General features: G+C 41.7%; 1 protein-coding gene across 1 annotated transcript; it reads right to left on the reverse strand.

The window, feature by feature from the left end:
- Positions 1-9,188: 9,188 nt before the first annotated feature.
- LOC149817732 (GATA transcription factor 7-like) lies at positions 9,189-10,493 on the reverse strand. Its single transcript, XM_089985665.1, has 3 exons — positions 10,394-10,493; positions 9,967-10,254; positions 9,189-9,856 (listed from the first exon to the last, which is right to left on the reverse strand). The coding sequence occupies exons 1-3, from the start codon at positions 10,475-10,477 to the stop codon at positions 9,239-9,241; spliced, it is 990 nt and encodes a 329-aa protein (XP_089841791.1). The 5' UTR covers positions 10,478-10,493; the 3' UTR covers positions 9,189-9,238.
- Positions 10,494-15,071: the final 4,578 nt, after the last annotated feature.

Consider the following 15,071-nt stretch of genomic DNA (forward strand, 5'->3'; position numbering starts at 1 on the left):
AGACGAGTTATGTGTCTTCGTATAGATATAAGCTATTTCAAGTCGAAGGTGTTTAACCCAGCGAGTCATTTGATATTAGATTATGTTCTAATGTTATTACCATGATTTGAGCATCTGAAAATGGTGATTTACATATTTGATGCTGAACAATAATTCATAGTATTGAACTAGCTCTTATTTTCTTAAGTGGAGACATGAGCTTTCACGTGGGTTTAAGTCATGAAAAAAAAAATTCGATGGGTCTCTGTTATGAAACAACATATACCTATTTTGATCGACCTTTGGTTTGGGGTCTGATTCATCATTAACAAATCGATTCTTTCATATCCTTTCATTTCTATTAAGTAACATCTGCTAAATTTTTAGCCTTCATTGGCTTTGTCGAGCCATGCAATACTGCTACCAGCGTGCATCCAACTTTGTGCTAAGCTCCATATATATATATATATATATATATATATATATATATATATATATATATATATATATATATATATATATATATATATATATATATATATATATATATATATAATAACAAGTCCATCGGGTGAACTGAACCAAGATACTATCACATAACTCGTAAGGGTTACGTGATAGGGTGGTTGCAAAATCAACAAGTGACAAACATAGGATGAGTGATTTGAAATTTTAGTTAGTGATTCCCAAACAATACTGTACAGGTGAAATTTTAGTTATTGATTTCCAAACAATACTGTACAGGTTTTATTTCCTTTGTATAGTTATGCAAGTGATGGCACAAAAGATTTTGGTTTATAAGAGTAGGTTTTTACATGTTTATGCTGTCCTTGAAATATAAATGCGTCTGTGGGTCCTGAGTAGTTGAAAACAATAGTTAACAAGCTGGTTTATTAACATTTCATATTCAAAGGGTTCATTGATGTAAGTGTGTGCTTATGCTCAATCCGACGTAGATTAGAAATGTGCCAATAGGGGTATGTATATATATATATATATATATATATATATATATATATATATATATATATATATTGTGATAGCATCTATATAGTAGTTGGAGTGGTTGATAAAATCGAATACCTGCTACGTTTCTTTTCTTTATCAAATAAATCGGTGGTAGTGATGACAAATAGATGATTTCAAAAAACAAACAAACAAACTATATCGTTTAGTTCATGATTTACTTCTGTCAATGTAGGACTGAGCATGGTGAATCTGTACCTAGGTGGTTGAACCCATTAGTCTGGTTCAGTATGGGATTAGCAGGTACATGAGAACCCAATCTAGTTCCTTTTCCTAAAATGTTAGCCTTGATGATCAAATGAAGGACAAATGGGTTGAGACTATTCTAAATGTTAGCAACGTTCCTGACTTGGAAAGGATGACCAGACAAATCAAACCCATTTTGACCAATCGGCTCCCTGTCAAGCCGGGCTGAACCACATCGGTGCAGTGGTTATCACCGATCCCTAACAGGTTTGTTCTACGACTCTTGGCAGCAGACCACCAATAGGGTCGTCGGGTCCACATCATCAGCGTGCAGGTGGAGCACGTTGGGCCGACACTCAGTATGTCTCACGGTATGCGGGTCAGACCATTGTCTTGCTGATGTGGCTGGATCCCACTGGTCCAACATGAACTACAGGCCCCATTGATATGGCGTGGCTGTAGTTTTGAAGCCATAGTTGGTATTGTTGTTCTTGGCATCAGTTTGAGGCGACGGCCACGACTCGGGTGTGCTTAGGGCAGCCCGATGTGGGGTGTATGAAGTCTATGTGACTTCAATCCATGTACACATAAAGAAAGAGATGTGGATATGAATGATAAATAAATCTTGTTGCGATGAGTCTTTGTGACCTTAGTAAGGGCACTTTAATATATATATATATATATATATATATATATATATATATATATATATATATATATATATATATATATATATATATATATATATATATATATATATATATATATATATATATATATATATATATATATATATATATATATATATATATCACAAAACAAGCAAACCATGCCACATGGATGGCATGGTTAACGGGTACGAATGTGTACGCCATAGCTCATAAACAAATACGTAATTGTGGGTTCCGAGTCGAGCCATATTTCGAGAAATGCTATGTTGATGGTGCGTATAGCACCCGAACCTTAAAATGCATACAATGTATGTGAACCCGAGTCGGGTTCAGAATTTTGGAAATCCTCGTGGTGTGATAGCTCGCACATGGTTATATAGAAAATGTTAAATAAAAATATAGCAATAAAACCTTCGAGATTCTGGGTACACCTGCAAGATGGTGTATGTTACCGGATTCTTCGGGCTCTGGGTATACCTGAAAGACGGTATATGTTACCGGACCCATGATCTACCTTGGAGAGGATCGGATACGATGTCGAATGCCTATGCGTACCCATAGGGTAATGGAAAGATAAACATAAAACGTTTATATTGTTCTCATAGATGTTTGTGAATAAATGTTGTAATCCTTGTAGTGAATCTTGTAAATGATAAAAACACATAATGCGTGTAAGAATGAACACACACTTGGTATTTTCTTGTTTAATAACAAAGTAGAAATCATGCCTATTTCAGTAGAATTTTCCTTCTTAGCAAGTTATATTGCCTGAAACTTTACAATTATGATTCTGCAAATGTTGCACATATTTGTACACAGGACACTAAGCACAATATATAAATATAATACTTCTTACGCAGACAAGGGAGTCTGACCCTTCTGCATTAAAATTTTTCAGGTAACGCATAATTTGAGCATCGCAGCGTCGCATTTGGAAGTAGTCAAGAGATCTCAGTTTTCAGTGTTTCCTGTTTGAACTCAGATTAATAGATTTACATTTCGGTTATGAGATGTAATTAATGACATTAATGCTTTAATTAATGGTATGCTTTTAGTACTTCTCTGTTTTACCCTGTAATGCACCCGACTTGTGTTTTCGCACTTCCGCTATTTCAAAAAAAAAAATTTACTCCAAAATTTTTACTATAAAAAGTTGGGGCGTTACATGTCGGATGGCCCAAATGGCGAAGCCCCTGCCGTTTGGGGTCCAAAGAGGGAGAAAGGGGCAGAGACAGGGAGTACACCCCTGTCTGCCAAGGGAAAAAGAGGGGCAAGGGCAAAGCCACTACCGAAGGAACCCCAACGACGGCAGGAGCATCTCCCCTCCCGACCGAAACAAAAAATGGAGACTGAGAGGGGCAGGGGCATAGCCCCTACTGGCAAAACCAAAGGCGGCAGAGGCTTTGCCCCTACCTGTCAGGAAAGACACAACGGGCAGGGGCAAAGCCCCATTGCCGGAAAGGTAGAGGTGGCACACCCCTGCCTATCCGAAATGGAGAGTCAACATGCCCAACTTGCCAGCAAAAAAGGAAGTGTCGGCAGGCCCATCCTGTCGGCAAAGAAGAAGGTGGGGAGGGGTTTGTGCCCCTCCCGCGATGCCTGAGAGAGAGAAAGAGAGAGAGAGAGAGAGAGAGAGAGAGAGAGAGAGAGAGAGAGAGAGAGAGAGAGAGAGAGAGAGAGAGAGAGAGTCATCTGAGCGGGCCGGTGAAGGGTCTGCGAACGTTGTCACCAGAGGGTGAGATCGTGGAAGGTAAGAAGGGGGAAAGGACGAGCGAGGGAAGAAAGAGAGAGTGGGAACAGAGGGTGTCGACCGGGGTCAGATGCCCGACGAGGCTGCCAGAGAGGGAGGCGGTTGGGTGCCCAATGAACCAAAATTGGAGAGAGGGAGATGGCAGTGGGGAGAGGAGGTCCGAAGGTGCTTTGGCTAAGGTCACCGACAGTGGTAGGTGGTCGAACGTCGGGTGGGGTTGCCGGTGAGCTGCAGGGGACAAAGGATGTAGAAGAGAGATGAGAGCCGAGAAGAAAGAAGATAAAGAAGAAGAAAACAGAGAGGGGGGAAGCGATCACCTGAGAGGGCCGGACACTGAGTGGGGGTTGCCGACATTAGGTGGTTGAAATACGGTGAGCTAGAGAGAGGGCTCACCCGAGGGAAAGGGGTGATAGAGGGGGAATGACCGAGGGAGGAGAACGGGAGGTGGTCGGCGAGGTCTCCGGAGGGAGCTGTTGGATGGTGGGTCGCCGAAGAGTGGGAGCGGAGATGGCGAGCAGCGCGGGGGCAGTCGACAGAAGAGAGAGAGAGAGAGAGAGAGAGAGAGAGAGAGAGAGAGAGAGAGAGAGCAAGTTTGCGGAGTTAATTTCGCGTCCTAGATGAACCGTTTTACATCAAAAATTAGTGACAGATTAGCGACAGAAAAATTCTGTCTCAAAATTCATCGCTAAATAGCGACAGATTAGCGACGATAAAATTTTGTCGCTCATCCGTCGCGAAGTTGCGACGGAGTTTGAGACAAAACATTTTCATCGCTAATTAGTGATGGATTTTGAGACAAAATTTTTCCGTCGCTAATTCTGCAACTAATTCCAATTTTAAGGATGAATAATTTTCTCTCGTTAATCCGTCGTAAATTTATGCTGAATTATTTTCATCATAAATTTTCGTCGCTAATTAACATTTTTCTTGTAGTGAAAGCCCACATGTTCCCATTCTTGGTAGTATCGAAGTTCGCCATTGGCACAAAATGATTATGATGTTTGGATATAGATTCTCATCTTAAAAAGTAAGATAAACTTGGATATTGCAGCTTGGGTGCCATTTCGGACTTGAAGGGTTCCATACCCAAGATAGATCCTTATTTCGGCTGCCATGTGCTCCTTGAGCCCAAATCAAATTTAACCCGGCCCTACTAGCCCATAACCATATCTCAATAGAGCCCAGCCCAGCCAACCTTTTTACTAGTCGGGCATACAGGACCTAACCTAACCCACCTAGTCCTTGACCGGTAATACTTGGCTGCAGCCTGGTCCCACCAATAGTCAAGCCAGGCTTCAGCGGGAGGTCTGAGTTGGGCCTGTTGGTTCCTAACATGCCTTGGGTCGGGCCAACCCAATGCTCACCCCTAACTTTTTTTGGTCAATCGTGTGCATGCAAATCCTGCTTGGGGTGAATAAGGGTATGGATCTGGCCAAAACCTGAGCGATACTGAATCACCGATCCTCCTTTTCTAGGATCAGAAATTCATTTTTTTAAGTGTAGATTCACGAATCTCTGACCCGTTGAGAAAATAATTCTGGCTCAACCGGTTTAAGCTTGGCTCCGTTCAAAAAAATAAATGAGCTGAGCATGAATAAGGATTCAGGCTTCGTACACGTAAATGAGCCAAGCTTGAAAAGGTAGTCCAACTCGTAGAAGCTCGGTAAGCCCGATTTAGCTTGGCTCATATAGTTATATAAAAAAATTAGATTTTATATATGTATATATTTTGTTCATAATATATTCACAAATAGAAGTTTTACCTTATTGAATAAGTTACTAGTCATATTTAAAACTGGTATGGGTTCAAATCCAATGGTTTTCTTTCCAAAGCATTTTATACAAATTTGTTCAAAAATTAAAAAATCTTTTTAAATTAAAGGTATTCAACTTGGGCCCATCTCGGGCAAAAGTTGTTCAATCTCGGTTTTGAGTTTGAGCTTGAACAACCAGATTTTCTAGCCGAGCCTAGCCAGCCCAAGCTCGACTCAAACCTGGCTCGTGTGCATCCCTAATTATGAGGACCACTGCTTGGTGCAATAACCAAGGTTGTTAAATGCGATGAGGCGAAGCGAGGCGTTGAGCCTGCGCTTCGCCTCTAAGGCGTATGCCTCTCACAACTGGAATGGAAGTGAAGCGGTGGGAGGGGAGGCAGTAAGAGAAGGACCACCCACCCAGCTGGTACGGAAGCGAGGGATATGCCGGTCGTCCGGTGGTCGGAGAAGACTGAGCAGCAGCTGCAGCACAGCAACTCCGGTGGTCGGTGGTCACAACTGGTCGGAGGTTGATGAGGGGCGCATCACAGCAACGCCTCAGTACCTTGAGCGTGCGCCTCGCCTCTGAGGCGTACGCTTCAGGTACTGAGGCGTACGCCTCTCACAACACTGGCAATAACAACTTGCTTTTTGCCACTTCTTCCAAATAGCAAAAGCTAGTTCTGAACCGGTCAGTCTACGCACCGTATAATACGTGCCGATGGCTGCACACGTCGGCCTATCCAACGACATGTCATTCAAGTCTGATCCATGTCCATATTCAAGTGGATGCAGCCCAAATCCAAATCCAAACCCCTGGCCCCTCTACCCTCCAAAAGATAACAGTGAAAAAAAAAAGTTTAAACCCTCGTACCAATAAGTAATTCTATATGTTGTTGATAGAGTAGAATGTGGTTGAAAAGGATCAATGCAATCATGGGAATTGGTGTGGCACCTCCAAAAGCAACAAGCATTTGGTGTGTGGTTTGATTTGTTTAAAGGACTGTGCTCATGATGAATCCAACCAAGCCATGCCCACAATTGAAGAATATCTACCCATATCCTCTTTTCATCATCAAACACTGTAATGGGTCCTTATCTTTCTCGTTTTTAAGTTGTATAATCACTAATCATCTATGATTTTTTTCTTTTCGATCTTGAGTGCTGTTTCTCCGTGTAATAAAGGAAACTGGTGATCTAGATATTATGGCCTAAAAGGGCAGAAAATCGATACGATACTAACCTGAATCAACCATTTTTTAATAAACATAAAAAATGATTAAAATTAATTTTTAATATCATTTTAATGATTTTAACACGTGTCACGTTCTGATTGACACAACAGTGACTCGTGAGTTTCTCAACAGCCAAAACGTTTTCTTCCCAAGAATTCCATAACTTTTTTTTTCCATGATAACTTGCACACATACTGTTTTGTGTCATTTAAATGAGAAAATTGGCCCCACTCTCCTTGTCCTTCACCATTTGTATTTATTTTATTGCATCCAACACTCAAACCAATGGGTCAGTCACGTTTAACTAGTGCAGTAGGATTTGATGCCAAAAGTCCATGAAGACTTCTTTTTTTTATATGATCATCTAACGTTCAACCCACTTAGGTTTCATCTTTTTTTTTCTTTTCAAATATGATCATCTAACCACACCTTGAAAACAATAGGACTCATGTCAATAGACCCCGATGGTTAATCCAGTCACAACCCCTCAAACATTCTAAGCAGTGTTGTGAGAGGCGTACACCTCAGTACTTACGCCTCATATGCGAGGCGCACACTCAATACCTGAAGCGTTCTGGAATTGCTTTGAATACATAATTATCTAAAATAATTTCAAATATAACACAGTTTGGATTGCCCTCACTATGATTTCAGCTAAATGTTTGATGCAAGTTTCAATAGCATTAATAGCTCCCGATTAATTGCGTGGTGGTAAACCACTAAAAATCTTGCATTAGTGTAACTAACTTAAATTTACATATACCTGTATATAAGTAAGAGATGTGCGCAAAAGTGCATTGCTGAAAAACTATACTTTCATGATAGTTCTATTGCATGTATGCATTTGATATGTCCAAGAAAAAAATATTTATATGCATCACTAAGATTTTTTTTTTGTTTAGGCATGGAAACAAATTCAAGATTATAATTTAAAAAATTGGGAGCTATTTATTTTTCAAGTCCTTCAAAAACCTTATATTTACTAAATCAACCTCAAGCAAACTCATATATGTATATAGCAAACTCATATATGTATATTTATATTAAAAAAGCCATTTACCAGTGCTATTTTATTAATATTATATATTTTACTAAATCAACCAACAAACAAACTCATATATGTATATAGCAAACTCATATATGTATATTTATATTAAAAACCATTTACCAGTGCTATTTTATTAATATTATATATTTTATTATTTTGATCATGAAGCATACGCTTCAACGCCTCGAGGCTTACGCCTCGCTTCATAACATGCTCAACGCCTCTCTTCGCCTCATCGCATTTAACAACCTTGATTCTAAGTGCCTAAAGAGGCTCTCTCACATGAACAAAAAAATAAATGTCTTCAAGGTTTAGGCTATGTTTGGGAGCCGGAGTTGAAAGGTAGACACCGACGGGACGGGAGCAGACCGGAGTAGTTCACAATAACATCATCAGAAGGATGTTTCTGAACTCCGCCAAAACTAACGAGCTGAGCATCCCAACTCCACTCTTGTTTCAACTACGCTGAAACAAGAAGGGGAACCAAGGTGGGGATCTCTGGAATCCCTGTCTCCACTTCATTCGTCGGCTCTCAAAGAGAGCCTTAAGCATCAATTCTACATTCTCTAGCACAGACCCAAGGGGTTTGGCGTAGTAGGTAGGGATGGCAGTGGGGCCGGGCGGGGGACAAGGTCTCCACCCCCGCCCCGCCTCAAGATTTTATCCTCCACCCCCGCCTCCATCCCCGGCGGGGAATGGATTTTCTCCTCCATCCCCACCTTCATCCCCGTTTCATGTCCTCCATCCCCGGTTCAAACGGGGATGAGGCGGGGCGGGGCGGGGATATTGCGGGGAAAAGTGGTCGGGGCAGGGATGAGGCGGGGACGGGGCGGGGCGGGGAAAAGTGCACGTCCATCCCTGCCTCCACCCCCGGACGGGGATGGATTTTAATCTTCGTCCCCGCCTCCATCCCCGTTTCATACCCTTCATCCCTGGTCCAAATAGGGCGAGGCAAGGCGGGGCCCCGCTTTCCCCCGGTCCACTGCCATTCCTAGTAGTAGGATGAGGCCTAGACCATTTGACGGGCAGTCTAGGTTCAAATTCCATGGGTGTAAGCCGAAGCTTGGTAACTCCCTAGGGTCGAAGGGTAAGCCATCCGAGTTTTACATCCACATGGACAGAGACCCCGAGGCAGTTTCTCAGGGTAAAAAAAAAAAACATTCTCTAGCACATCACATATAGTCATTATATTCATTAGTCACCAGCTATTCAGATTTAGTTGAATCATTTTCCATGAATGGTAAGCGTTAGAAATTAAAGAAAAAAGAAAACATTATATCAAAGCTTAAAACCCTTCCATTAATGCAAACCAAAACTCTCTCTTAAACCTCAGACCCTACAACAAGTTAAAAGTTGCTACTTTATAATAACTAAAAAAAGAAAAAGAGAACCTATTATTTTAACCCTCACCAAATCTTATCACATTCTTTGAAAATTGAATGAATAACCAACATAAGAGAGTGAATGAAATGAAAGAATGGCTAAAAAAAGAAAAGCAAAACGCTAGTGATAAGCAAGTCCGTTACAAGCTATAAAATTACAAAAAGGAAAAATGAAAAAACCGCCACCCACCAGTAATATACAACCGGTTAATAGCTCTGGACTGCCGGCAAACCGCTTTCCGGCAAGGCTTTCATCACCATCGTCGTCATCATCATCTCCTTCATCCTCCTCATCTCCAAGACCTTCCGGTGGTTGTTGGAATGGACGTCGCTCAGGAACGTTGGGCTCCCCGCCGGACGGTATTCGGGCAGCAACCGGCCGGACTTGTACCGAACACCGCAGGCGTTGCAGAGGGTCTTGGAACCGAGTGGCCCGGCCCTCCACTGGGGCGTCCTTTGGACCAGGCAGTGGCTGCACCTCCGAACCGGCGCGTTCTCCGGCACCCTCACGACCCGGTTCCGGTGCTTCCCCAGCCGCTTCTTACCATCCAATACGTCTCGAACCGGGTTGAGACACGATGACGTTGACGAGGATGACGACGTCAACTCGGGAAACCCGTCTCGATACGACCAGGTGCGGCTGGTTCGAGACCGCTTGCTGCGCGCCCTCATGGGGACCCGGGTTTGGAGCAGTAAACCGGGTTTTTTCGCCGGGACACGGGATTCTCCGCCGGTTTCCGGCGAGTACTGCAACGAACCGGTTCCGGAGGAGAAGGAGTCTTCCACGAAGTGAGAGAGCCACTCCAAATCCGCCAACTCGTCGACCTATTCAACGAAAGGCAGCGAGGAAAACGACAACCCCCAAAAGAAAATATCAGGCCGGCAAAACGCGCGGGTAGAACAGAAACAGGCCGGAAAAACAAAAAAACACTTACCGGGACGGAGAGCTCGCCGACGGCGTCATCGAAAACGGCGCCGGACGAGCGGTCCGAGACCGTCGACGTCGAACCGGACTGGCTCTCCGGCGGCGATGAGTTCGACTCCCCCTCCTCTTCTTCTCCTTCTCTTCCTTCCTCCGCTGCGAAGTCGTCCTGGTTCGATAAGTCGAGGAGGTCGTCGACGAAGAAGTCGTCCCCTCCGCCGCTACAGGCGTCCTCCTGCCACGAACCGGCTTTCAGGCCGTTCGTACTCTCCATCTCCGGCGAGTCGCATCCGGTACGGCCCTGCGTTTCGGTAGCAGAATTATTTTACGAGATACCCACAAAGCAAAATTGAACCACAGAGAGAGAGGTTGGATAGTTGGGTTTTCTTCTTCTTCTTATGCTTTTTAACTTAAGAGAGGGTTTGTGTTATTTTGTTTACCTGGGAGAACAGAGGAGAAGAGAAAATCATGTTTGCAAAGATGGTGGTTTGGGGAAAGCAGGGAGAGAGCGTTTGGTACGACATTTGATGATGATGATGATGATGACGACGACGATGGTGTTTGGGTTAAGATAGAAAAGGGTGAAAAAAGATTTCCAAATGGTTTCCTTATATTTCTACATCCAAAATCTCTGCATTTGGAAATTTATCCAAAATCCAAGTTTTTATTTGTATTCATTCTTTTCTTTCTTCTCCGCCTTCTACCTTTGTTTGGAATAACAAGCATGGTTTTAAAAATAATTGAATGACCATCTTTGACAAAAATAATAATAGTAACAAAAAAATTAATAATTAAATGACATGCTTCCGTGTTTGTGCCAGCTTGGATCGCATCCACAATCCACAAGATTTGAATTCAATCCCCCAATCTCATCACCTAAACGGTCCAAAACTGAATACCAAAAACCGCCACCACTTTTTTTTCTTTCTTTATTTTCCTCCATCTATTTGTTTTACAATGTGTGCAGAAAAAAAAAAGTTGCATTCATCAGTTTACACACCCATAAGCATTAAGTGCAAGATTTATAGAAAGTGCACTTACCACCCTTGTTTTTAAGGTCTCTCAACTAGGGATAGCAGTGGACCCGCCGGGGGTCAAGGTCTCCACCCCCACCTCATCTCAAAACCCTGACCTCCATCCTCACAGGGGTATGGATTTTAACCTCCATCTCCATTTTATGTCATTCATTCCTGATCCAAACTGACCTAGGTGAGGCAGGACCCTGTTTCTCCTCGGTCCATTGCCATCCTTAGAAGGATTGGGGACAGGGTAGGGCAAGGCGGTCATCGAGACAGGGGCAAGGCGGGAGAAAGCATAAGTTCATCGCCGTCTCCATCCCCGCATGGGTTTTGATTTTAACCTCCATCCTCGTTTCATGTCCTCTATCCCTGGTCCAAACGGGGCGAGAAAGGATGGGCCCCGTTTTCGCATCCACTGTCATTCCTACTCTCAACCATGTTGTTGTTGTAGCAAGCTGCACTATTTAGTAGGCTACCATGCCCCTTCTCCAATTACCTTTTAAAATTTAAAGCATTATCTTGTTCTAGTAATTGTTGTATTTTTTTTTTAGATAATTCAATGAAAAATAAAACCCTCTGGTTGGTAAAACCTTTAAGGTCTCCCCTGCCCACTGTGAAGTACACTCAGCTTTGACCTTGCGGCAAGGTATACCACCCGTGGGTTTCGAACTTGTGACATACCCTACAAGATGAGTGAAGCCCTTGCAGGCAATTGTTTTTTTTAATGACGAAGAAAAACCCTTGGCCAGGTAAAACTCCATCCAACCACCCAATCTTAAACTACTGACATTTTATCCTAACAACTCATCCAAAAAAATACATTTTATCCTAACAAAGTTCTCAGTTAACTATAGTAAGTTTGGTAAATGAAAATAGTGTGCTTCTTCCATGCATACTTACTTTGAATAGGGTAGTTAACTATAGTAAGTTTGATAAATAAAAATACTGTGCTTCTTTCATGCATACTTACGTTGAATAGGGTAGTTAACTATAGTAAGTTGGGTAAATGAAAATAATGTGCTTCTTCCATGCATACTTACTTTGAAAAGGGTAGTTAACTATAGTAAGTTTGGTAAATGAAAATAATCTGCTTCTTCCAGGCGCACGTACGTTGAATATGGTGCAAGAGAATGAAGCAGTAGTAGACTAGTAGATTCCCTAAGGACAAAGCTCTAATTTATAGTCACAAGACATGCCATTTGAGTTGCATGTCTTGTTGATTTGAGCGACATGTACTCGCTGATTTTAATTAGATTCATGACTATTATTTTAATATTTTTAATAAAATTTTATTTTTAAATAGGGTAGTTAACTATAGTAAGTTGGGTAAATGAAAATAATGTGCTTCTTCCATGCATACTTACTTTGAAAAGGGTAGTTAACTATAGTAAGTTTGGTAAATGAAAATAATCTGCTTCTTCCAGGCGCACGTACGTTGAATATGGTGCAAGAGAATGAAGCAGTAGTAGACTAGTAGATTCCCTAAGGACAAAGCTCTAATTTATAGTCACAAGACATGCCATTTGAGTTGCATGTCTTGTTGATTTGAGCGACATGTACTCGCTGATTTTAATTAGATTCATGACTATTATTTTAATATTTTTAATAAAATTTTATTTTTAAAATAATGTTACAATAAGAAACAATTTTAAATTCTAAAATATGGAAAAGGTTTTTATTGATTAAGAAATTGTAGATACTCAATTTTTTCACAGGTGCTAATGTTTTGGAATATATTTTCTCCTGTTCTCAAATGAAAGTCTCAAAAACCTAGTTTAAACTAAGTAAAAAATACATGCAAATATATATTTTTAAAGGAGTAAGGGATGGTTTGAAACACACACACACATATATATATATATATATATATATATATATATATATATATATATATATATATATATATATATATATATATATATAACCCTAGCATAAAACCCTTTTTTGAATTTCTGGTCTCTCCTTCTCCTTCCTATAATGAGCTACGCGAGCTCCCATTTCTCCCCTTTTCTTCCTCTAATGGCAGAAGGTGACAGTGACGAAAGGACTAGAGAAATAGGGTCATGCCCCGCCTAGCCCCGTTTGGACCAAGGATAAAGGACATGAAACCAGGAATAATTCTAGGATGAAGGTTAAAATCAAAACCCATGCAAAAATGAAGACAAGGGTGAAGGGCAAAATTTTGAGACAGGGTAGGGGTGGAGACCTTGTCCCCCACCCCGGTCCACTGCCATCCCTATTAGCAAACCTTATATATATATATATATATATATACACACCAGAATTCAACATATTAGGCCCCATTTCTGGTTCTGCCTCAGATTTGAACTGTAAGATGTGTTTAGCATGCTTGATTTAGTGGGAATTGACTCCTGTATCATCTTTTTTTGATGAAAAAATATAATTTTTTGAACAAGAAAAGTTGGTACCTTCATAACCATTCATTTTGGATGACTGGAAAAACCTGTATATAGGTCAAATTTCGAGAATCCAAAAGTTGGTTCCACTAAATAAAACCTATAGATCACATGTGTTAGATATGAAAACAAATACTTAAAACTGTGATTTTTTAATGTGAATGAGACCTAAGGAAAAAAGGGGCCTAAGGAATGCATTACTATATATATAATAATAGTTGCTAACCACTTTTCTAGTGCTTTCCAAAGTTTTTTTCATATTTTTCTTGTATCTGAGCATACGGTTGCATTCTACATGTTTGATTCTATATGAATTGGCACTTGGATCATCCGATTCCGATACACATGTTGATTTTTTTAGCATTTAAAAAATTGATGGTTTAAGATTTTCTTAAATAATCAAGGGTTATCATGTTTTCATTGAAAAAACATGATCCAAGTGTCGTTTCCTACTAAATCTATCGCTCAACACATTTGTACACTTTGATTTAAGTAATACATGTGGAAAGCTAAAATGAAACCAGTATATTTTAATAACTGAAAGTTTGGACCTGTTTTTCTAAATTTAAGTTCTTAGGGTCTGAAACCGAAACGTGCTGGATTCTGAGTGGCACACGTGACGTGGTATATTTTGGCCGTTTTTATTCGGACCCGAGGACGGGTCCGCTAAGCTTGTGGGTCATTTTTGAAATGGATGATAAATTGATTAGGGAAGGAGATATCAAAATCACATAGGGTTGTGGGTCCCACCTGGCATAAACGTCGACACAGCAGTTGTAAGCTTAGAAATAATGGCCTTTTTTTTGCTGATGTAATGGGTTTGGACTCGGTTCGGTTGTATAGGTCTACCCAAATCAAGAAAGAACCAGAAATGAATATGATTTTAGATCCAGTTGGGGCTCGTAAGGTTGGGTGGTCGTGTCCTCATCTCGAAGTTTTACCTCATAGCGAGGGAGGGAGGCCCATTAAGTGACTCGGTTCTTGGTCAGGGTTTCTTTATCGTCAAAATAGATCCAGATATTAACAGGCAGTGCAGTGACATTACCAGATTTAAATTTGAACACCCGAACAGGGGCAGACATCAGGTCTTACTAGATCAGGCTCATTAGAGCTTGACACACTGCTAGCCTGACCCGGCCAAGCCTCAAGACCCAGGCCCATGTGTAATTTGCCAGTTCGGGCTCGGCTCAACTGGAAAGACATCATATCCTGTTGGGTTCGGGCTGGGACCAATTATTATTGGGCCAAGTCTCTGTGGGTCAGGCCAGGTCCTTAAATCCCAACTGGTAAATGAGCCTGGTTGGGTCGGGCTGCATGGAATTTGTATTTTGACACTACGCTGGCCTGGCCTATTTACCAGTGGTTGGCAAAAATAGGTTTGGATCCTTAGCTTACCACAAAGAAATTTTTTATTTTTTTTTGAAAGGCACGCTGGGGTTAGGCAGACCCCTACCAGATAACTCTTAAGCCCCATGTGGCAGAGGGATTCCAACCTGGACCTAGGGATGGCAGTGGACCGGGGGAAAGCGGGGCCCCGCCCCGCCTCGCCCCGTTTGGACCGGGGATGAAGGGTATGAAACGGGGATGGAGGCGGGGGTGGAGGATAAAATTCATCCCCACCGCGGAGGCGGGGCGGGGGTGGACATGCACTTTTCCCCGCCCCGCCATGATCCCCGCCTCAT

The sequence above is a fragment of the Nuphar pumila genome, chromosome 13 (genome assembly GCF_984573655.1).
Source record: "Nuphar pumila chromosome 13, dmNupPumi1.hap1.1, whole genome shotgun sequence".
NCBI lineage: Eukaryota > Viridiplantae > Streptophyta > Magnoliopsida > Nymphaeales > Nymphaeaceae > Nuphar > Nuphar pumila.

Coding starts and splice junctions, on each gene's coding strand:
- LOC149817732 (XM_089985665.1), bottom strand. CDS start 10,477: ATGTCGTACCAAACGCTCTCTCCCTGCTTTCCCCAAACCACCATCTTT. Junction 10,255..10,393: donor CTTCTCCTCTGTTCTCCCAG/GTAAACAAAATA, acceptor ACCGAAACGCAG/GGCCGTACCGGATGCGACTC. Junction 9,857..9,966: donor TCGGCGAGCTCTCCGTCCCG/GTAAGTGTTTTT, acceptor TTCGTTGAATAG/GTCGACGAGTTGGCGGATTT.